Below are 23,982 nucleotides of genomic sequence, written 5' to 3' on the forward strand. Positions count from 1 at the left end.
ACTTACTCTTATCGGGGTTAATAACTAAATTATGCCTTTCTGAAAGGCTAACTAGTGCATCCAGGTCCTGGTTGATATGTCTTTGCGCAACAGCAAGATCTTTTTCATTAAAAGAGGAATAAATCTGAGTGTCATCAGCATAAGCATGATACTTACAATGACGCAGACAGTCGTATAACCGGCATGTATACACCGTATACAAAATGGGACCCAACACAGAGCCCTGAGGTACACCGGATACGACTTCAGTGGGTCTAGATCTGTTTCCATGTATCATGACACTTTGTGACCTACCCGCCAGATAGTCAGCGAACAGCGATATCGCACCACACCCAAGGCCTATGTAGTGCAAAATACTCAACAACAATGAATGATTAATAGTATCAAAGGCCTTGGAGTAGTCCAACATAACAAGCGCCGACATCTTCCCCTGATCAACCGCAGACAACAAGTCGTCAGTGATATTCAAAAGCGCTCCACAGCAGCCATGATGAGGTCTAAACCCAGATTGGAATTCAGGCAAAATATTACACGCATTCAGATAATGTCTAAGTTGTTTTGCTAAAATTTTTTCAAATGCCTTCGAAAGCACCGGCAAAATACTAATCGGTCTTAAATCCGACACCGCATTAGGATTACTTGCTTTAGCGATGGGTAAAATGATCGACTCTTTCCAGCAAGATGGAAAAACATGTTCAGTTATACAAAAATTAAAAATGTGTCTGATGAAATGTATGATCAAGGGAGAACATATGTTTATCATAGATATAGAAAGCTGGTCAGCTCCCTGAGTATTGGAAGAAATAGCACTTAAGGCATCTCCTACCTCCTCCTCCGTCACCGCAGTAAACTCAAACACATCCACAGAATCTTTAACATTGTTACTATAAAAATTTAAAAGGTCTACATCTGGCAACCCGTCACTTTGTACTGAACAAAAATAGTTGTTAATTTCATCAGCATCAGAAAGTGAAAGAGGAATCTCTCTATTTTTGTTATAATGGACACCACATTTCTTTAAACTTGACCATAATTGCTTTTTATTTTTACTCCTTGCCGAGAACTCCACATACGCTCTTTTCTCTCTTTTTATTGCACCTGTAGTATAATTCCGCAACATTTTGTAATAGTCCCAGTCATGTAAACTGTTTGTGTGTTTAAATTTATGAAGTGCTTTGTCCCTTAAATCCATCAAAAGTTTCACATTATCTGTTAGCCAAGGTGTTTTTTTTGTAAACGTGTGCGTTACAATAGGCGCATGTCGATCAAATAAATTTACAATATTATTATTTAGAAAATTCAGCTTGGCATCAATATCATTGAAATCAAAGATGGAATGCCATTGAACTTCTTTTAAGTCGGACATAAACAATTCACTATCAATGTTTCTAAAACTACGGAAAGTTCTTACGACGGAAGGAGGGAAGAAATTTGTCAAAGCAATTGTACAAAAAACGAGATGATGATCAGAAATGTCATGAACCGCCACCGCACCAGAAGCCACAACAGGAGCACCGTCATCCGCAATCACAAAATCAATTAGTACGAAGGTTAATTCTAGTGGGCTCATCAATATATTGCTTTAAACTAAATACTTCCAGCAGTGCACAAAAATTACAATAAGCAGCACTTGCAGAGTTAAGCGCATCTATGTTAAAGTCCCCCAAGCAAAATATCGCGTCACTAGATGGCATAATCAAAGAAAGTGCGTTTTCAAACCTATCCAAAAAACCACTAACATTGTTATGAGGTCAATATTTCAATTGGGTACAGAAACAGGTCGAACCCAATAACACTGTATCACAAACAACCAGTTGAATTACAGTTCACAATAATAAAAATGAATTAAGAATAATGGTACAAAAGTGAATCAAAAGGAGAAAAATAAAACTAATTCTAGGTGATATAAATATAACATATCAAATGAACGCCCGAGGCAAAACACCAACTGCAGCAAAGAGCAATTTTTTAAATGCATAGAGAATGCTGAAACAGATCTATATTAACATGATTTGAGGATCTCGCCATTCTCAATAAAGGAGAGTTTTGACAGGCATTGGTTCTAGGAGTAGATGTTATATATAGTAAGTCAAAGCAAAGTAATCTTGGACACCTATAGAACAGACAAGCATTGGAGAACCACATTTATTGTTCAAAAGTTTATAAAAATATAACATATCCCCACAAATGCGACGCTGGCTGAAAGTTACCATACGAAAAGAAATACAAGTTGATTAGTAATCAATGTATTGAATGGAAAATTTAAAACAAAGGTACTTGAGGAATATAGATTGAATACGCTCAATTTTAAATATATACGAGTGATACTGAGGATTCCAAACGACGCTGCAAAAGTTAAGTGTGCTGTAGACAGATTTCTAATTGCATCAATGTTAGAAAAAGCTGCCATGATTCTCATAATAAATCCTAATATACGCCAGGCTTTGGAGGTTACAGCATCAATATGTGTATCAAATAAAGTTCCTCCTAGAGAAAGAAATAATATTATACATTGATAAGTTTAATGAAAGGCGATTATTTAAGCAAAAAGCATGAAGATTATCTAAATCAGATGGCAATCTACAACAATCAAGAGGTGAGGAGATACGGAGAAAGAGTTTTAAATCGTCAGCACGCATAAAGCATTGAGCATAATTAACGACGTCAAATATGTCATTAACATAAATATTAAACAGTAAAAGGCCTTGAACACACAGGTTGTGTTGACAACCTCAAAAATAAACGAAAAGAAACACATGGCATGTAGTGGTGCAAAGAAATCGTTTTTGAGTAAATTAACAAGGTAACAAAGAGAAGAGGAAGTAAATAATAATCACAATCAAGAAGATAACAGCTAAAACAATAAGCAAGATATGTTTCTTAAAAATATGTTTAATGCGTGGCTAGCTCCTGAAGATGATTGAATGTAACAATCGAAACCGGTAGAGCCGACAATTAAAAAACCATCCATCTACAGGTGTCCCGCAACGATTGTACAATACTGCATCGAGATATTCAAAGTTTTAGTTTCATAAGCTGACCTATTGTAAACATCATTAATTCTAACGATTTAGATGTAGTAATTATATGATTACCATGGTTACGATGGTTAAGATAAAGTTTAATAAATAATAAGATAATATTAAGTTAATTAATACAGTTCATTAATAATTTAACAAAACAAGTAACAAAGATTGTCGAAGAAAATCGTTCAACCAGCATAAAAACAACGAATATTTAACAAATTGGAAAAGATTCATGTCATAATAAATGTTCAATATGCGCACCATTTACTTCTAAACACAAACGGATACGTTTTCTAAATGAACTTCTAATGCGTTCAAAGATACCAGGAATTTGTTTTACTGTGTCAAATGCGTTACTAATTTTATTCTTCAAATCCTGCACATTTTGAACGTCTTCAGAATAAACAATTTGTTTTAAATGTCCCCAAAACCAAAAATCTAACGGATTTAAATCTGGTGAACGAGGTGGCCACGGGACAGGACATCCTCGGCCAATCCACTTATTGCCAAATCTGTTATTTAAGTATGCTCGAGTAGCGCGTGCATAATGTGCTGGTGCTCCATCGTGCATAAAGTAGCAATCTTCTAGAATTTGTTGAGGTAATTCATCAAATGCCTCTGTAAGGTCATTTTGTAGAAAATGTATGTAGGCATCGGCTGTCAATCTCTTTGGAAGAAAAAATGGACCTAATAACTGATCACCTATAACTCCAGCCCATACATTAACACTGAATCGCCACTGATGACGAGTTTCTAGTATTGCATGGGGATTTTCATCGCTCCAAACGTGCGCATTATGAATATTAAAAATTCTGCTTTGAGTAAATGTTGCTTCATCCGTAAATACAATGTTTATGGGAAAGTCGACGTTTACTACCTCTTCCTGTATGGCCCACCTACAAAAAATCTCTCTTTTTTCGCCATCATTTTCGGTTAGAGCTTGAACGGTGTTGTAATGATAAGGATAAAGCAACTGCTCCCTTTAAATGTGGTGAACGGTTGTTTTGTTAATGTTTTCTTGTGCAGAAATTCTTCTAATGCTGGTTGAGGCATTTTCATCGACTCTTCTCAAAACTGCTTCTTCTAATTCCACCGGCCTTGTGTAATGTCTCTCCGTGGAATGGCTGTGGGTTACGCTTCGCGTTTCTTTTAATCTGAGAAATAGTCTGCTAAAGGTGTGACTATTAGGCAATCGTCCGTTCGGGAACCTTTGCGCGTAATGACGAGCTGCTAACGACGCATTTCCATCAGCTAGTCCGTAACAATACACCATATCCGCCATCTCTTCCTTAGAGTAATTAATAAGAGCCATACTTAATAGTTTTATTAAATTAAATAGTAAAATAATAATTTCGTGAAGTATTATTATTTTTTTTGATTAGACAACTTATCGTAATCATAGTAACGACTTAATTATTATAAAAACAAATTTAAATTCATTATGTTAACAATATCAACGTATGAAACTAAATCTTTGAATATCTCAAAAATGGTCCATTTTCGGACCTATGTTTATTAGGCTTTTTTTGTTTATTTTTGATCATAGAATACGCTGATGCAGTTTTGTACAATCGTTGCGGGACACCTGTATAACTACACATAGTTTTTTTATTTCAATTATATTAACATTGAGATGGAAAGAAATAACCAAATAAATATAAATGCCAGATTGTTTCATTGCAATTGTCTCCTTCAGACAGGAAGAAAACCATTGCAAAAGTTTTCTCTGAATATCAAACTTCATTAGTTCAAACAGAAGTAAGTTGTAATCCACCCGGCCAAAAGCTTTACTAAAATCAGTATAAACTGAATCAACTTGACAAGAATCATCCAGAGAAGATAAAATATATTGAGTATATTCAAGCAAGTTACTCTCAACCGAGCTACTAGCAAACAAAAATGTTGTCTACAATTGATTTTAGACTTAAGAGCAAAGAATGGACGTGCTTGAACCACGTTCCCAAATGCTGGCAAAATAGATGTAACACCAAGGTCCCTAGATTTAAAAATGTTAATTTACATAAACCGAATGGAAAAAATATCAATCAACTTCAAAAAATTTTAGGACAAAAACTAAATGAGATTTCTCAAAACGCATTATTCCATTTCAAAGTTAATATTTTCCTTTATGATTTGTAAAGATTACAGAAAAATTGTCCCAGAAATTAATTTTTCGCGTATTTTTGAAATAATTGTATGAAACTGTTAACAGTAGAAAATTTCAATTTACTTCAAATATTTGGAAGTCAATAACTATTGAGATTTCCCAAAACGCGTTTTACCATTAGAAAGATAAGATTTTTCTTAATAATTTGTAAACATTATAAAAAAACTTTCCCAGAAAGCGATTTTTATTTTATTTTTAAATTAATGGAATACAACCGACTACAATAAAAAATTTCGGGCAACTTCAGAAAGTTATATGACAAAAAGGAAATGAGATTTTCCAAAACGGATTTTACAATTACATAGATAAGAGTTTCCTTTATAAAATTGATTTTTCGCTCATTTTTAAATTAAATGAATGCCACCGTTAACTCTAGAAAATAGCACAAAATAGCATAAACTCCAAAAATTTGTTGATCATAAACTATGTGAGATTCCCTAAAACGGATTCTTCCATTTTGAAGTTTAGATTTTCCTGTATGATTAGTCAATATTATAGAATCATTTTACAAGAAATCAACTTTCGAACAATTTTTAAATATAATAAAACCGTTAAAAACAAAAATTTCATCAATGGCAATAATTTTAACGACAATTTTTTGGTGTAAAATATGGTATAAATCAATAAATGCATGTCTTGTCTTTTACTATTTTATCAATATAGTTCGCATTCTAGTTTGTCCAGGTATGCCTAAAGGAATTTTCAAGATTTTTTCAAGTTTATTAGCTTAGAGAAGAAAATAGTAAACAATAAATGTTTATATTACTGAAAACTCCATTTTTATCATGATGTCTTGGATATGGAACAATAAGAACATTCATTCCATCCCGTATTACGTTTCCTACACTTATTGTTAGTAGTTGTTTCATAACGGTATTTCCATATCCCGTTTAGGTACTTATCTTGTGGTGCGACATAACTGTCTACTCTATCATAACTCATGATATTGTCTGACGGTCTTCGCCTTTGGTAATTAATATCTTAGTTAGAGTTAGTAATCCGTAATATATGTAATGGGAAAGGAAAGAGTAATATTTAAAAGTAAATGACACTTCATAAATTCGGTTGCTCTATTCAGTGTAATCTATTACTTCAGTTATACAGTTGAATTTTAAATCATAGAAGATGAGCTGATGATTAATATGAGAATTGCAGACTTTTTAAGAGATTGAAGTAAATTTTGAGGAACTCAAGCGTATACTTGAAAAACAACTTCTAGAACTCAAACAACTTCCAGAACTCATCTATAACTGGGAAACATTTCTTACTAATTACATGCTGTGACGAAAAAGTTGCACCAATAGTTTGCCACCGTTTGTTAGAAGCCCTACCAAGCTTTTGCATTGAAGCATTTAAAGAGATTTCAACATTAATCGTTGTTCCTGCTTTGTTAACTAACTTATCAAGCCGGAACAAAAACCCTCAACTCGAACCAGAAACCCGCACCCGAATTCAAACCTGAACTAGTTTCAGCTTTCTTTGAAATTCCCATATAGACGTGGTTGCCAAGATGAGCTGATCTACTACTTAGCTGCGAAATCAGTTCTTTTCATCATCATCAGTGGCATGACACTCTCTATGGGTCTTAGCCTGTTCTAAGAACCTTCGCATTCTGTTCTGTGCCATATTTTGCTTCTATAGTTAATGATATTTAGAGATTTTGGATATATGGATGTATGGGTTCCCATACACTGTATATAATTCAAGGTTATAGCGTCTTCACCATTATCTTTAGTCATACTTGGACATTACCCAAATTTCGAACCACAAACCAGCACCGGTCGTATTAAGGTTTTATATACTTGAGATTTTGTTCTTCTTGTCAAAATGCCAGATCTTAGTTGGGTCATCAGACCCTAATAAGTTTTATTTGCAAGAAGAATTCTTCTTTTGATTACTTACTTCGGCGGTGTTATTATCCGATGTGACGAGTGAACTCAGGTATGCAAATTGCTCTATAGTTAACACGTTATGCTCTGCTATGGCCACGTTATACAGATATCTTGTTGATGGATTTGCGTGCATATATTTTGTATTATTTGGGTTTCATTTAATAGCTTACTTTTGTACGCTACTTTCTCTAATAGGCAGAAGGCTTATATGTCTCTTCCTGACCTTGAAATGATGTGAACATCATCAGCAAAGGTAATTGCATGTTTTTGCTAATAATCGTCCATCTCGTGTTGATACCAATATTCCGTATAACCTTCTCAAGTACCATGTTGATGGATATGCATGATAATACATCACCCTAACGCAATCCTTTATTTATTCTGAATCTTGGTGTTGTTTCATTTTGTATTCTTATTGCGCTTTCTATCCTTAATGTTTGTTCTACTAGCAGAATTAGGTGCGTAGGTATATTAAACTCCTCCATGGCTTTCATCAAACGTTTTCTGGAACTGGTAGCTTTTGTATAAAATGATAGATCATATCTTGTAAGTCGAATTTAACAGGATGATTGTTCTCAGTTCACCATTTACGGCGTCTCTCTTTTTCCGTTTATGAGATCTCCTTTTTTCTCTTCTCCGTGCTTTGTACTCCTCCTCAGTTTGTCTGGCTCTACACTGCTGTAGTTTCCTCTCCTCAATGCATTTTTCGTCAAATCGCTCCATTGAACAACCCACTGTTTTCTCTCAGAGCTTCTTCTGCGGCTTCACAGATAACATTTCTACAAACTGCTTCGCAAGAGCCATGTATACTTCTGAATCTTTCCGTATTGTCCAATGTTGAATGATTCGTTTGAAAATTGTTTTAAAGCACTGGTAAAAGTAAAAAATGAGATAAAAACGCTGATGGTGAAGTTGTATGATACTTGCTCCTTACTATTCTGTGGACAAGAAAATACTCTTTGGCGAATCCATGTTTGAGCAAGTGACCAAGAGGACAACCTTAGTTATGATTTATTCGGGATATAAAGTTGTCGGAGAAAAGCAGCTATTATAAAAGCCTACTGTTAGGAGTGTCCGGGTTGGTACTGAATTTATTTCAGCTATAGGTGATATTTCAGAAATTAGTATGCGTAGCAATTAGCAACAACGTTGAAATCAATATCAAAATTGATCCAAACCACCTCTCATCACCATAGGTAGAGTTCCAAGAGATGGGATGAGACTGTAGTAAATTTCATTATTAAACAAATGCTGTGTTACCCAAAACATTAATTTTACGGAAGTATATTTTCAGAGTAAAACTCGCATATTAGTTGAAATCCAGCATAAAAATTTGGCATTTTCTCTTATACATGTTTAATTAAGTTCATTAAAATACTGATCTGACTTTGTAACATTACATGCACGATATCTGGCGAAGATGTGTTGGTAACTGGTTCCCAGAGGTAGAATTGTTATGGATTCATCCACCATCACATGCAGTTAAGTACGTCAAATGCCAACCTCATCTCCGGTTTTACAGCAAATATGAACCTTCGCCATGAACAAAATGTTTGCAAAAGCTGTAGAAGATTCGTAATGGTCGAAAGTATTATAGTTAGAATAGTGTTACAGTTCCTCTGTGTCAGTATTTTCATGGACAGATAAAGTTGATATAGGAAATTTATATTAGTCTAGATTCAACTCAATCATGTTGTGGTAAATTTTAAATGAGACGAACACTGTCACGGGTAGCATAAACTCAAGATGACAATTCTAGAAGAATACTAGTTTTTATAGAAAACATATTGTTACAGAAATGCCCCTCATATTGGATATTAATTACAAAGACATATGCAGCGTGACTTTACTAAGATGCGTTGATATTACCTTCGCAATGATGAGATTTTTGCAAAGTAATTGATCAAACTTCGTCAAAGGTATTAGTAGCTGACGACGTTATTCCTTGATGAATCTACATAGTAAAACCATTCGGAAGAAATACTGATTTAGCTAGAAAATCTCATTGTATTTGATTTTTTTTATTGCCTTTATGATTTCCTCGGTTTAATATTTGATTGCATTTTTTATTTTGTTCAATCGAATTAGATACACTTACACAGTATTTAGAACGCGTTATAAATAATTACATTTTGTTCGGAATTTTTCTATAAAATTAAAAAAGGATGTTATTCCCAAGTTTTAAACCAAATACCAAGAATACATTACAAAGAAATAATTAAATCTAAGTAAACAATAGAAATATGTAGAACATTAGTATTTATCTAAAAATACCAAACATATTTTTCTGTTTATATAAAAACTAACTACGCAACCTCAAACGCGTAAACAACAATTAAGACTGCATCCAATCGCTACGAACTTTCATTTTCTTCATTTCAACATGATTGTTTTGTTAATTTTGACAATTACGTCTTTATTGAACAGGTAAGTTTCACAAAACTAATTAAATCGAAATATATTTTTTATTTTTCTTTCAATTTCCAAAGTTTTTCTTGTTCAAATCCTTGTGTAACTCAAGTAACTAAGCCAGTGGATCACGCTGAAGGTCCCGTATGGGATTACCGAACAGAAACTTTGTATTACGTCGATATTCACGCAGGTGGATTGTATTCTTACCATCCCAAATCGAATAACCTTCAACACATTAATTTAAATGGTTCGTTATCCGTAATTATTCCATCCCAATCGAACACAACATATTTTTTTGGTGGCTTAAACCGTACATTAACGTTAATCCAATGGGATGGAGGTAAAGGTTTGGGTAAAACACAAAATTTAGCTGTTGTTCAACCGGAATATCCCAAAAGTAGATTCAATGATGGAAAAGCCGATAAACAAGGAAGATTATGGTTTGGTACAATGGGGTATGAAAATTCTAAAGGCGATGTAGATCCTAATCAAGGTGCCTTATATAAATTTACAAAAAATAATTTACAACATCCCGATGTTTTAATACGACCTGTAAATATAAGTAATGGGTTAGCTTGGAATAAAGCAAACGATAAATTCTTTTACATCGATACCCCTACAAATCAAGTTCGACAATATGATTACGATGATAAATCTGGTACAATTTCAAACCCAAAAATTGTATTTGACGTTGACGATCATCCAGCTATAACGGGACATCCCGATGGTATGACGATCGATCGCGATGATAATCTTTGGGTAGCTCTTTATAATGGAGGGGCCGTTATTAAAGTAAACCCGCGCACAAAAAAACTTGTAGAAATCGTACCAATTCCAGCACAATTTGTTACATCCGTTGCTTGGGGTGATACCAACTTCACCACTTTGTATGTTACTACATCAAGATACGCGTTAAATAAAGAGGAAAGAATACGTCAACCAGCCGCTGGGAGCGTTTTTGCTGTTTCAAATACAAAATCGAGTGGTTATCCAGCTAATTTTGGTGATATTATTAATTTACCATAAAATAATTTTGTTAAAATAAAAGCTGTTAATAAATAATAAAGATTTATTTAGGAAAAACATAATAATCACTTCCTTATTGTGTCACGCGAAATCCTGGAGAACAACTATAAGAAAATTTTAAAAGATGCTTTGAAGTTTCTTGTTCACAAAGAAAATCATCGTCTACATCCATTTCCTGTCGTTGTGATGGAACTTCTTCGTTATCTCTATAATGTAAATAAATGTGTCTAATTTTTTCACCAGATCTAAAAAATTAAAACCATTTTTAGTACATTTTCAAACATTTATTGTATAGCCTGCATCAAAAGTGTCTTATTTGAAAACGTAATAATATACAGGGAATTTCATATAACTCGCAAGATATGAATGCAGTAACCATAGTTACGAAACTGCTCTGCACTTGCACTATCCCACATAGAAAGCAACATAGCTTAATAGTACAGGCATTGGGTAGTTTTGCAAAGGAAAAGTTTTGCTTGGAAAAGGTGACGTCTTTATGATAACTCTGATTTTCTGAATCTAGGAATGTTTCTGGTTCTAGGTCTAGTATCAAGACGGCTAAACCCGAATGATTCTAGTTCTAGGTCTAATGATAGTGCTAATGTAAAACTAGAACTAACACTAGACCTAGAACTAGAATCATTCGGATTTAGCCGCACGTCTCTCAAGACGGCTAGACCTAGAACTAGAAAAATTCGAGTTTAGCCGTCTTGAGAGACGTGCGGCTACATCCGAATTTTTCTAGTTCTCCCTTCAACTCAGTTTTCAATACTGTACATTTTTAATGGTTCTTCTCCCGGTGCGGTGTATTTTGAGCAGCCAGAGGTTGAGGAGACATTGAGTGACGTTGACGCTAAGAAGGGGCCTGGGGCAGATGGAATACCCACAATTATTATTAAGAACTAATAAATCACTTCAGTCTGGAGCTTTTTCGCGTGTCTGGAAGCAGGCACATGTTCTTTCAATATTTAAGTCTGGCGATTGTAGCAAAGTTATTAACACTAGACCTATATCATTATTATCGATGTTTAGCAAATTACTTGAAAAACTTATATACAAAAGATTATTTTTCATGGTCAAAAACCAAATTGATTTCAGACAACACGATTTCTTCGCGGGTCGATCAGTCGAGAGCTTGTTAGAATATAGCAATTACATATTACGTTCTATGAATCTATCCAAATAGACGCTATTTACACAGACTTCAGCAAGGCGTTCGACCGAGTTGACCATAATCTGTTAATTTCAAAACTTCAACAGTTTGGTATCGATGGCTACTTGGTCGGATGGTTTGCCTTCTATATGCGCGGAAAAACTCAGATAGTGTTAATCAAAGTACATAAATCTAGTTCCTTTTCTATATCTAGTCACTTGGGACCCCTTTTGTTTAATATTTACATTAATGATATATTTGCTGTTTGAAACATTCTCACTGCTTAATGTATGCTGATGATCTGAAATTATTTACACGTGTGTCCTCACCTCTGGATTGCAGCGTGGCGTTGACGCTTTGCAACAGAACTGCGAGTCGAACCTCATTACGCTAAATTTGAGCAAATGTTATATAATTTCTTTCACAAGAAAGTTGAACTTAATTTAATACAACTATGGTCTTGGGGGCGCAGCCATATCGAGAGTATCTCATATTAGAGATCTTGGTGTAACATTTGACCAAAAACTTACATTTGAGAAACACGTTTCCAAAACTTGGCTTTGTGCTTAGAACAACAGAAAATGTTATAGACATCAAAGCAATTAAAGTATTATATTTTGCAGATGTTCACAGCGTGTTAAATTTTTGTAGCTCAGTTTGGAATCCCCAATATCAACTTTATATAAGTAGAGGTCCTCAGCTTCAGGACTAACATGGATTATGTTGATTAGGAGCCTACATGTCATAGCTTCAATCTTTTATCACTCCGTCAACGTCGATGTTGTAGTGATGCGTTAACATACTTCAAAATCATTAATCACGTAATTGGTTCTCCCCCACTACTGGAGAGTATTAATTTTCGCGTCCCACCCCGACTGCTCATACTGGATTATTTGTTTTTATACTTCTATTCCTTGTTTAAACAGTTTTCAAAACTCTCCTATGATGAGAATGGCTAGCACATTCGATCATTTTCAGCGCACCGGCTTGGGGATAGACATTTTCCACAACTCTATTAACTATTACAATTAACGTTAATATATTGTACATTAATAGATTCAGAAAAGGAATCTCTATCCTATAACGTAAAGAAAAACATAACGAGCAATTTAAACATCAAAAGTTGATAATCGCTTGAAATTGAAGATGGCATTGGAAAAAGTTTATTTGCAGCATGAATTGTAGCATTCATTAAACCATTTCATTTGATACATCGTTCATGAAAATCGGAAGGTAAATGACAGAGTTACAACTTGTGGCGTTCTTGTGTGACAACCTGTATATACAGTGTCTTTTCTCTGCTAAAATTACATTCTAAATTGATGTATTTTACATCAATGGATTCAGAAAAAGCATCTCTATCCTATGACGTGAAGAAAAATATATGGAGCAATTTGAACAACAAAAGTTAATAATCGTTCAAAATTAAAGATGGTCTTGGAGAATATTTATTTGTAGCATAAATCATAGTATTCATCAAACCATTTCATTTGATACCTCGCTCATGAAAATCGGAATGTAAATGACAGAGTTACAGCTTGGGGCGTTTTTTGTATGACACCCTGTATATACAGTGCTTCCCGAAAGTAACGAATAAATTCGTTAAAAGAATTAAAAACGGTTTATAGAAAAATCGCTGAAAGTGGTCTAAGGATTTAAATTTTGTGGTATAGATTTTAAATTTTTTCCGCCATTTTTAAGCTAGTTATGACGTCATCGCTATTTTTTCAAATAGCAATCCCCCATTTTTATTACTGAATATGAAAGAGGATTTTTTTCTGAATTTGGTACATTAATATTAGTTGCATAAGAAAATTTTCGAGTAAAATTGCCTTAAATGTTTCATGATTTTCCATTCATTTGAGGTAGAAAAATAGCCATTCGTAACCATGGCAACCAGTTGTTTTAGAATGATTAATTTTTGATATCTGAAACAGTTGGTTGCCATGGTTACGCATAGCTACTGCTATTTTGCTATCTTAAATGAATGGAAAATTATGAAACTTTAACATAATTTTTCTCGAAAATGTTCTTATGTAACCAATATTAATATTGACTGTACTAGATGCAGAAAAAGTCCTCTTTCATATTCCGTAATAGACTGCCTAAGTCTGACGTCAAAGATAATAACATAAATATACATAAATCGCCAAAAAATGTCATTTGAAATGTCATCACTTAACTTAATTTATTTTATTTTAACACTAATGAAAAATTGCATATGGTGATTTACCGTTAGCAACACAGTTAGCAACGAAAATGTTTGGAGTCGGTATAAGCTCCGCTCATCTCTATGACGTCAAGGCTTAGCTTATCTATAGAACATTACTCGTTTAAAAATAGCGGAAAAATTTTAAAATCTATACCAAACAATTGCAAAAAATTTTAATCTTTAGACCCGTTTCAGCGATTTTTCCATAAACTGTTCTTAATTGTTTTAACGAATATATCCGTTACTTTTGGGAAACCCTGTATATGTTACGCTATTTTTCATGATATTTGTAAATTTTTTTTTCTATTTTTTGTTGTAATTTTCTAGGCATAGTTTTTTCTGGGTTTGTCCTGTTCTGTGCCCAACTTGGTGTGTGAAATAAAATAAATAAATATCAAGGTTTTACTGTAATGTCAAATTATATTGACATGTTGCATTTTATGTCATATGTGCAACAAAGTAAGTAGTAACCTACTTACTAGCCCTGGTTTTTATGGAAATATATTTTTGTATATTGCATCTAAAGTCAAATTCACATAGTGTTAAAAAAATGATCGTTTTCAAATTAGACATTTACTTTTGACAAGAACTGTATTATTTCCATTGGATAATTTCTTACCGTTTTAAAACATATGGATCAAATGGAAAAAAACTATCCAAAATATTATCAGTGGTTAATGTTGAACCTTTATCATCATGGTAAATAGTTTTCATAATATTTCTAGAATTATGTTCGATTACTGAATAACAGTATGCTAATTGATAAGTTCTTGTAACTGCTGCAAAATTTTTAACAACAGCTGGTTGGCAAACACGTAAAGGATTTAATCTACATGTAACAATTTTTGCTAAATTTAACGTTTCTAAAAATGATAAATCTAAAACAAAATAAATTAATAATTAAAAATTATTAATATTCCTTTTTTACTTTTCTTTGTATTAAAAAGATCTTTTTGTCTAAAAGCAATAACGTAAAATATCGCTTGACAAACACTATAAAAAACCGAATGTGTCCTAACATCAAAATTAACACATTCCACTTCATCTAGAGTTGAAATATATGAATGAGCCCAAGTAGACATTTGTTGAAGCGTTCCTTTGAGCATCCTTAAAAGAAATATATTCAAATTATTCATAAACAATCAATTTTTTAGCATACTTACGAAAGCGGAATAAAATTACTTCTTGCAATAAAACTAGCGATATAACAAACAGCACTTTGTCTAACAACAGAAGCTATACTTGGCGAACAAACTTTTTTCCATAAATAATTTAAAAATGCTTCCGATATAGCCGTTTTAAAACAACACAAATAAAAAATTATAAATTGTATATGGTGGATATTATGTGTTGGAAGAATTATTTTATCAAATATTGAGATGACATCTCTATATAACACTAAAATTAAATCACTTCATTATTTTAACCATATAAATGAATTTTTTTTTTTAATTTACATTTTAATTTATCCCAATCTAAATTTCCATTTCTTCTATCTTCACATTCAGATACAAAATAATTAAATATCCTATCAATACATACATCCAAAGTGTGTCCTATTGTATGATGTATTTTATCCTCAAAATCTTCACCACCCATTTGAATCGCTGAATTATCAGCAATAAAATCACATTTGGCTTTTTCAATTTCATCTTTAGGAGCATTTACATCTAATATAACTAACCTAAAATACATGAAACGTTTTTTTATAAGCACATTAATAATAAAATATTTAAAACATACTTTGAAAAAATTAATGTTAAAATTTCCAATCTAAATTCAGGTTGATATTCCAATACCAATAATAAATTATGTATATAGAATTCATGAACATGTGTTGATTTTTTATGATATGGAAAATGTGATCTAAACGCGTTTAAAATTACTTCTTGACTCCTAAAATAATAATTGAAACAAATTTATTTCAAACCAACCTAAAAAGGATTAAAATACTTACATAGGTACAACTTTAATTAATATATTTAAAACCCAATGTATATGCACACATTTTTGTAAATCGCTATCATTCGGTATTCCACAAATCCATTCGTCGTTCGTTTCGGGTATAAAATTAGATACCAACTTATTAACAGCATATTTAACATGATAATTATGTGCAGATAACAGATTTAACAAAAAGGATTTATAAATTCCAGTAACATTACTGCTGTAATGCGTCCACCTTAAGGATAAAACAGCTTCAACAAAAAGTCTTAATTCATGGCTCAACAATGATATACACTGTGTAGCTTCTGTTAGTAAATCGAAAATATCATCATCTAATAATTCAGCGTCTCTAATTAAAACTACTAAATTCTCATAGTCTCTAGTGTTTGTTCCATTAGCGAATTCGTGCAATATACACTCGATCTTTTTTGAATCGGGTAATTTGAATCTCACTTTCGGGGCAGATTTTACCAATGAACTTCTTAGGCTTGGTGCCTTTAATATTGAAACACGAGAACTTCTCACGCTACCATCCAAAATCGACATTTTAACCGTATTGTACTCAAATTAATACTTATAACCACACTTTTTGCACGTTGACATATGATTTTCTGACGTCTAAATAAACGTGTTTTTGCGCGTTTGACGTTTACTCATAACCTCACTTTATCTTTTCTTATCAATTTTCAACAAAAAATTATTTACGTTTATTTTTTTAACAAAAATAAATTAATCTCAATCTTACAACGCATTATTAATATATTTATGATAATATTTAGAATAAAAATAAATAATTTGAATATAGCTTTAAAATAAGTTTTTGAGCGCCATCTATTAAGTATAATAACTATCTTATATAGTTATCCATAAGTTACCCATAAACATTAAACTTTTAAGGTCTTAATCGCTCCTTAAAAATGTTAAGAAAGAAATTAAAACTATCTCCGGTAAAAGAACCAGATAAATCAACCACCAACGAAGATAAAAATCCACATTTAATTGAAGCTAATGAAGAGGACATTCCAACAATTTTTTTAAACTATGAACAACAATTATCCCTGGAATTAAACAACCTAACATTTAGTTTTCCTGTACACTACATTTACAACCCATTAGAATATGCATGGGAACCACATTCAACTTTTGTAAAAACTTATTGTAAAGGTACCAAGGATGTATTATTTTTAGGGCTTAATCCAGGTCCGTGGGGTATGTGCCAAACTGGTATTCCTTTTGGTGAAGTTAATATATCAAAGGAATGGTTAAAAATGAATGGGGAAGTGGAAAAACCTAAAGATGAGTGTCCCAAGAAACAAATTAAAGGATTTGAATGCCATCGAAGTGAGGAAAGTGGAAAAAGATTTTACGGATTTTTTAAGAATTTATGTAGGACTCCAGAAGCCTTTTTTAAAAATGCTTTTGTATACAATTTGTGTCCCTTGGCTTTTATGAAAAAAGAAAGCGCTAATATTACACCAAACGAACTAAAAGTAAGATATTTTTTGTTAGTATATGGGTTTCAACAACTTTCTTTTAGGGACAAATAAAAAAAGATATTGAGAATATTTGTGGCAAAACTTTAGTGGACATCTTAAAATTACTAGATGTTAAGATTATTGTTGCTTTGGGAAGATACACTGAAAAACAAGCCATTGAGATAACTCAGGGGTTCCAATTAGGACATATTAAAGTTATTTATATGCCACATCCAAGCCCAAGGGTTGTTGGGAATAATAATTGGGCAGAAAAGGCTCAAAATGTTTTGGATACAAATGATTTGTTGCAATATTTTAATAATAATAATTAAGTTTTTATATATAAAACTTTTAAATTAATGCCTTTTTTATTTTTTTAAGCTTCCACTCTTTTAGAATTAAGATAATGTTGCAATTTGAGTGTAATTAAGGCGATATACTTTTTTTAATAGCAGATGTAAATTTTAATTACATGTTCCGTTGGTTCCTCTTTACAATAATAGATGGCGCATTAGCTTTGAAAACATTCTAAATTATTTTTAAATATTTTTGTTAATTTTATAGTTAATAACAAAATGGAGATGGTTCTTCAATGCTTTATAGTTTTCTAGATAATAAGTGTATATATATATTTAATCTATGATAATAATAGATAAGATAATTGTCTATAAATTGCCCAAAAAGATTAAACTTTTAAGTGCAGTAAAAGGCACGCCTTAAAAAAGTTAAGAAAGAAATTAAAACTATCCCCAGTAAAAGAACCAGATAAATCAACCACAAACGAAGATAAAAATCCACATTTAATGGAAGCCAACGACGAGAATATTCCAAAAATTTTTTTAAAATATGAAGACCAATTATCCAAGGAATTAAACAACCTAACATTTAGTTCTCCTGCACACTACATTTACAATCCATTAGAATATGCATGGAAACCACATTCAACTTTCGTAAAAACTTATTGTAAAGGTACCAAGGATGTATTATTTTTAAGGATTAATCCAGGTCCGTGGGGTATGTGCCAAACTGGTATTCCTTTTGGTGAAGTTAATATATCAAAGGAATGGTTAAAAATGAACGGGGAAGTGGAAAAACCTAAAAATGAGTGTCCCAAGAAACAAATTAAAGGATTTGAATGCCATCGAAGTGAGCAAAGCGGAAAAAGATTTTACGGATTTTTTAAGAATTTATGTAGAACTCCAGAAGTCTTTTTTAAAAATGCTTTTGTATACAATTTTTGTCCCTTGTCTTTTATGGAAAAGGAAGAAGAAGGAAAAAGATGTGCTAATATTACACCAGACAAACTAAAAGTCAGATATTTTTTTGTTAGTAAATGTATTTCAACGACTTTCTTAGGGACAAATAAAAAAAGATCTTGAGAATATTTGTGGTAAAACTTTGGTCAACATCTTAAAATTATTAGATGTTAAGATTATTGTTGCTGTGGGAAGATACACTGAAAAACAAGCCGTTAAGATCATTCAGGAGTCCCAATTAGATATTGAAGTTATTTATATGCGACATCCAAGCCGGATGGCTGGTCGGAATTGGTCGAAAACGGCACAAAATGTTTTGGATACAACTGATTTAAAACAATATTTTAGTAATAATAATTAAGTGTTTATGTATAAAACTTTTAAATTAATGCGGTTTTTATTTCTTAAACTTCCACTCTTTTAGAATTAAGATATTGTTGCAATTTGAGTGTAATTAAGGCGATATACTTTTTTTTATAACAGATGTAAATTGCATGTTTCGTTGGTTCCTCTTTACAGTAATAGATGGTGCCTTTTTTTAAAAATATTCTAAATTATTTTCAAATTTTTTTTATTAATTTTATAGTTAATAACAAAATGGGGATGGTTCTTTAATGCTTTATAGTATTCGAAATAACAAATTCACGCTCCATTGAAAGATATAAACGCAAAGTATCAGTTCTAACTTTTTCTAGTAACGGAAGTTTATCTTTTGCTATGGGTTATGTTCCAATATTTGCTTGTTGTTTCGTTTGTCAAACAATGTCATCTTTCTTTTCTTTGAGTTGTGATTATGCATTGCTGAAAGATAATAATAAGTCTGGCAGATTGATTTCTCATCAAAATAGCTTTTTCCCAAAAATTGCCGCGGTTGCCGCCCGAAGAGAGAATATTTTTATGATAAGGTAAGGTTTATTTTAGATTAGAAGTTTGCAATGTTAGTTCTTTGTGTAAATTACTGGTTCGTGAATGAACACCTAAACGATAAATAACTTGATATGGTTCCTTTTGATGATTTTCTACGCCATAATTTCATGTTTAGTAAGAACTAGATTAATTTCTTATCTTGTCTTAACCTGTAATACAATAGGAAACTTTATTACAACTTATAAACATATAGGCATAAATCATTAATTTATGTCACAAAGCCATCCACCCAAAATAATTTTTTAACGGTTTCAAAATGTGGACAGTCTATCAAAGACGTGTATAAGCTCATGGTATCGTTATCCACATCGTCTGACTCCATCGCATACCATTTTTACCACAATTACGCAACGGCTTCGAGAAAGAGGTACCTTCATCTCCTGTAGGAATGACTGTTGTGCTTCAAGGAGACGCCGCACTCCCAAATTGGATACTGCATCACATGTGCATCAAGTGTTTGTGAAAAATGATTCAGTTTACTTTTTGTTGTTTTGGTTATTAATGATTTGAATTGTTAAACAAGTTGGGTCATGCCTAAAAGAATACTTGTAAAAGTGGTAGCATTAAAAACTTATTTTCTACTCAGTCCCCCTACAAGACCTAGAAGTTTGTAAGGAGAATTTTAGACACCTGTATAAAATATTTAAAAAGTTTTCCTTCCAACTTGAAAGCAAAGACAAGTTCTCAGTTATTTTGTGGTCTTTATGAGATAGTAGCAAGAAGATTTTCCGATTTTAGTAAATTGATTGTCTGGGTTCAACTCTATGCGACTGTGGTGAGACCTATCACATACGCAGCAGCAACCTGGTAAAGCCCGACAGACTTCAATTATCAGTAAACTTTCACGAATTCAACTAGTAGTTGTATTGGTAATCTCTGGTGCGATAAACACAAGGTCAACTCTAGCAATAAATGTTCTGCTTGGCCTATCTCCTTTGCATTCCCAAAGGATCTGAATGACTTTTCATCGAGTAAAACATTAAGGTTCGTTGAGAGCATTGGACTGCACGGTGAAATTTGATAACGTTATCTATCGGGGTACAATAGATCCTTAGGGTCGCTGTGCAAGGGTGGTTGGTCCGCCAACCCGATGTAATGTATGTAAATGTAATGTCTGGGTTCAACGTATTGTTTGGAAGAACTTGTTTATGAGTGTCTGCATTTTCTGACATAAAAACATTTTAACCCTTTTAGTCCCACTGTTGTGAATACGCACCAGCGTTTTTAAAATTATTTTACAGCCATATACTTCCAGATTTGAAGGTGCTAGCTGTTTGTACGATACCAGTAGGTATAAAGTTGTTAGGCTATACATATCAAAATAATTCATAATTCTTTCTATTTAAGCCATATTTGCATCAATTCTTTTCTATTGAAAATTTCTGTTTAAAATATACAATAGAACTAAAACTATTTTTGCATCAAATTCTTTAAAATTTTGACATTTGCAAGTTTTTAGTGCATATTTTCCTCATATACAGGTGTTTCATAATATATGCGCAGGACTTCAGGATGTGATAAGCACCAAAAATTTAAAAAAAGTTTCTATCAGCTTACCCTCTAAAATGCACTATTTTCGAGATACAGGGTGTTGAAATTTAATAAAAAAATTGTTTTTTGCGAATATCTCCGAAACCGTTTATCGTAGATTTTTCTAGTACCGATGATCAACAACTTGTTGTTTTAATTTCGAATTATCCAGAGATTTATGATCCGAAAAACGAATAATATAAAAATCAGAAGGAAAAAGAATCTGTTTGGAAAAGAATTGCGGAAGATTTAAATAAAAGTGGTATGTTTTTAAGAACTTTAATTTATTTTTTGTTTGTAAATTAACGAATAGTACAACATAATAGGCTATTGTTAAACTTTGCTTTCTTGCCAGATTACCTTCGGCGCAAACAAATCCTCCTGTTCCTTTGAGAGGAATCATATTTTCAGTAGGAATATTTCCTCTAAATTCGTTTGTCTCGGATTGTTAAGTGTACATTCGTTACGCAACATATTATGTATACAACAGCAATCAAGAATAATTAGGTCAACAGTGCTAGATTTTACTTCAATAGGAGAAAAAAAAATTCGAAATATATGGCAAAGTATACCAAAAGCGTTTTCTGTTACTCTTCTAGCCCGAGACAGTCTGTAATTAAAAACTGCTTTCTTTTTGTCCTCTAAAACTTGCTTTTTTGGGTTTTCTTTTTTTGTCATGACATATTTGTCAATTGGATTCTTCACACGGTTGTACGGTTTTGTTACAAGATCATCTTGGATGAGTTCCAATATACAGGGTGATTCAAAAAACCGCTGACAGACTTCTAGGGCAGGTAATACATCAAAAATTGAGATGAAAAGACTTAATATACATGTGGTCGGAAATGCCTCCTTAACGAGATATAGCGGGTCAAAGTTTCTTTAAAATTAAACATTATCTGCAATAAAAAGCCCTTTTTTAACAATATTTTCAACGCCACTGCTAATTTTGTGAAACGGGCAGTATTTTCGTGTAAAGTGATCAATTATCTATCAATTGGTCTCTTACAAAACTTTGATTAAAGCAACAGTTTTTGATTGGATTAACATATTTTCTACAAAAGTGTTTTTCATAGCGTTTGACCCGCTATATCTCGTTAAGGAGGCACTTGCGACCCGATATATATTAAGACTATTCATCTTAATTGTTCATGTATTATCTACTCTAAAAGTCTGTCAGCGGTTTTCTGAATCACCCTGTATAATGAAATTGATGGCGTGGGATTCGAAAAAACTCTTTAAATCTTGTTTCATTGTCTTTTAAATACTGGTTTACTAATATTGATTGAAATCCTTCTTTTTTCTCCGCTGAAACATGGATGACATTTTTTCCTTCACTTTCCAAAACTAAAGAAAGAAGTAAATTTTCCTCTTCTTCTTGATAATTTAACAACATTAAAATCAAATTTCTTTGGCGTACACAAAAAAATACACAATATCGAGGGTGATTCTCAACCTATACGTATAAACTTAGGGATTTATTCCTCATGACAAATAATGGCTAATAGATGAAAAAGATTGTAGTAAAAGATTTTTGGTTTCCTAAATATCCGATATATGCGGCGACATCTAGGTAAGGTGTCTAGATGCCTGGCCATCTTAATCGTCCGACCTCAATCCTCTTGATTTTTATTTTTGGATTCACTTTGGGTTTACTGAGCAAGGATTGCGAAATTAAATTAGAAATGCTTACAAACGCTGTTTTCTGTACGATAAGCGGTTTCGGAGATGTTCGCAAAAAACGATCTCGAAAATGGTGCATTTTAGAGGGTAAGTCGATAGAAATTTTTTTCAAATTTTCGGACAAGCTATCACATCCTGAAGTCCTGCGCATATATTATGAAACATCCTGTATATCTTGAAACGGGAAATAAAAATATGAATTTTGAAAATACGTCTTGAAACATTCATGGTGCAAAAATACACCATTGGGATGTATGATGAGATATAAGGATTACATCATCCTTCGTATTATCAGAAACCAGTTTAGACGCATTTATTCGGTGAATTCCCTAGAAATAGTCGTTTATGGACATAATGTGTCAATATATGTGTAGTAAGTTTAGCGTTCATTTACATGAAGAGTGCTTTGCGAAGTATCACGATAAATGATTATTAGGGCACGGAACTACACGATTTCCCCCCTCCACTCGTTCTCAGCAGAAAATTTCATACAAAAGTTGTTCTAAATTAAATTCTAAAACAATTTTCTCAATACAAAATATATAAAAATTTTTTTGAGGCTATGTTCTTAATTATTGATCAAATCAAAAATTTTTATTAACAACATTTGTTTAGAATTATTTCAGGAACAGTGTTTGTTAATAAAATTTTTTGCTAACTTGAAATTTTAATTTCCCACTGAACAGTATGGGACAAAAATTAATATTTTTGAGGTTATATCCTTATTGTTGATTTAATCAAAAAATGTTGTTAACAAAATTTGTTTAGAATTACTTCAGGAACAGTGTTTGTTAACACATTTTGTTGCTAACTTGAAATTTTAATTTCCCTCTGAATAGTATGCTATCAAAATTAATTATCTCAATAATTATTGTTTTTATCAAAAAATGTTTTAAATAAAACTTGTTTCAATTTCGATTTTGAATCAATTATCTTAATAACAAAATTTTACATCTCTATTAATTAACCGTCTAAGTGTAATTATGTATAAAAATGAAAATTAATATTTTGAGGTTATCTCCTTAATTATTGATTAAATCAAAAAAATTTGTTAACAATATTTGTTAAGAATTGCAGCAGGAACAGTGTTTGTTAAAACAATTTTTTTCTAACTTGAAATTTTAATTTCCCACTGAATAGTAAGCTACAAAAATTAATATTTTTGAGGTTATATCCTTATTGTTGATTTAATCAAAAAATGTTGTTAACAAAATTTGTTTAAAATTACTTCAGGAACAGTGTTTGTTAATACATTTTGTTGCTAACTTGAAATTTT

The 23,982-nt window shown here is 32.2% G+C and overlaps 4 protein-coding genes across 4 annotated transcripts; 3 read left to right on the top strand and 1 right to left on the bottom strand.

Annotated features, from left to right (window-relative positions):
• Positions 1 to 9,402: 9,402 nt before the first annotated feature.
• Positions 9,403 to 10,569, top strand: LOC111429243 (putative sugar lactone lactonase YvrE). Its single transcript, XM_023065106.2, has 2 exons — positions 9,403 to 9,512; positions 9,575 to 10,569. Exons 1-2 carry the CDS (start codon positions 9,469 to 9,471, stop codon positions 10,521 to 10,523), a joined length of 993 nt encoding a protein of 330 aa, XP_022920874.2. The 5' UTR covers positions 9,403 to 9,468; the 3' UTR covers positions 10,524 to 10,569.
• LOC111429242 (RNA polymerase I-specific transcription initiation factor RRN3 homolog Tif-IA) lies at positions 10,553 to 16,495 on the bottom strand. Its single transcript, XM_023065105.2, has 7 exons — positions 15,846 to 16,495; positions 15,632 to 15,784; positions 15,346 to 15,572; positions 15,052 to 15,286; positions 14,817 to 14,995; positions 14,508 to 14,766; positions 10,553 to 10,768 (listed from the first exon to the last, which is right to left on the bottom strand). The coding sequence occupies exons 1-7, from the start codon at positions 16,379 to 16,381 to the stop codon at positions 10,597 to 10,599; spliced, it is 1,761 nt and encodes a 586-aa protein (XP_022920873.1). The 5' UTR covers positions 16,382 to 16,495; the 3' UTR covers positions 10,553 to 10,596.
• A 189-nt stretch (positions 16,496 to 16,684) lies between these two features.
• On the top strand, positions 16,685 to 17,670 carry LOC111429244 (single-strand selective monofunctional uracil DNA glycosylase-like). The gene is made up of 2 exons (XM_023065107.2): positions 16,685 to 17,325; positions 17,373 to 17,670. Exons 1-2 carry the CDS (start codon positions 16,753 to 16,755, stop codon positions 17,640 to 17,642), a joined length of 843 nt encoding a protein of 280 aa, XP_022920875.2. The 5' UTR covers positions 16,685 to 16,752; the 3' UTR covers positions 17,643 to 17,670.
• Positions 17,671 to 17,765: 95 nt separating this feature from the next.
• On the top strand, positions 17,766 to 18,955 carry LOC111429245 (single-strand selective monofunctional uracil DNA glycosylase-like). The gene is made up of 2 exons (XM_023065108.2): positions 17,766 to 18,620; positions 18,667 to 18,955. Exons 1-2 carry the CDS (start codon positions 18,114 to 18,116, stop codon positions 18,925 to 18,927), a joined length of 768 nt encoding a protein of 255 aa, XP_022920876.2. The 5' UTR covers positions 17,766 to 18,113; the 3' UTR covers positions 18,928 to 18,955.
• Positions 18,956 to 23,982: the final 5,027 nt, after the last annotated feature.

This window comes from Onthophagus taurus, chromosome 1, assembly GCF_036711975.1.
Source record: "Onthophagus taurus isolate NC chromosome 1, IU_Otau_3.0, whole genome shotgun sequence".
Lineage (NCBI taxonomy): Eukaryota > Metazoa > Arthropoda > Insecta > Coleoptera > Scarabaeidae > Onthophagus > Onthophagus taurus.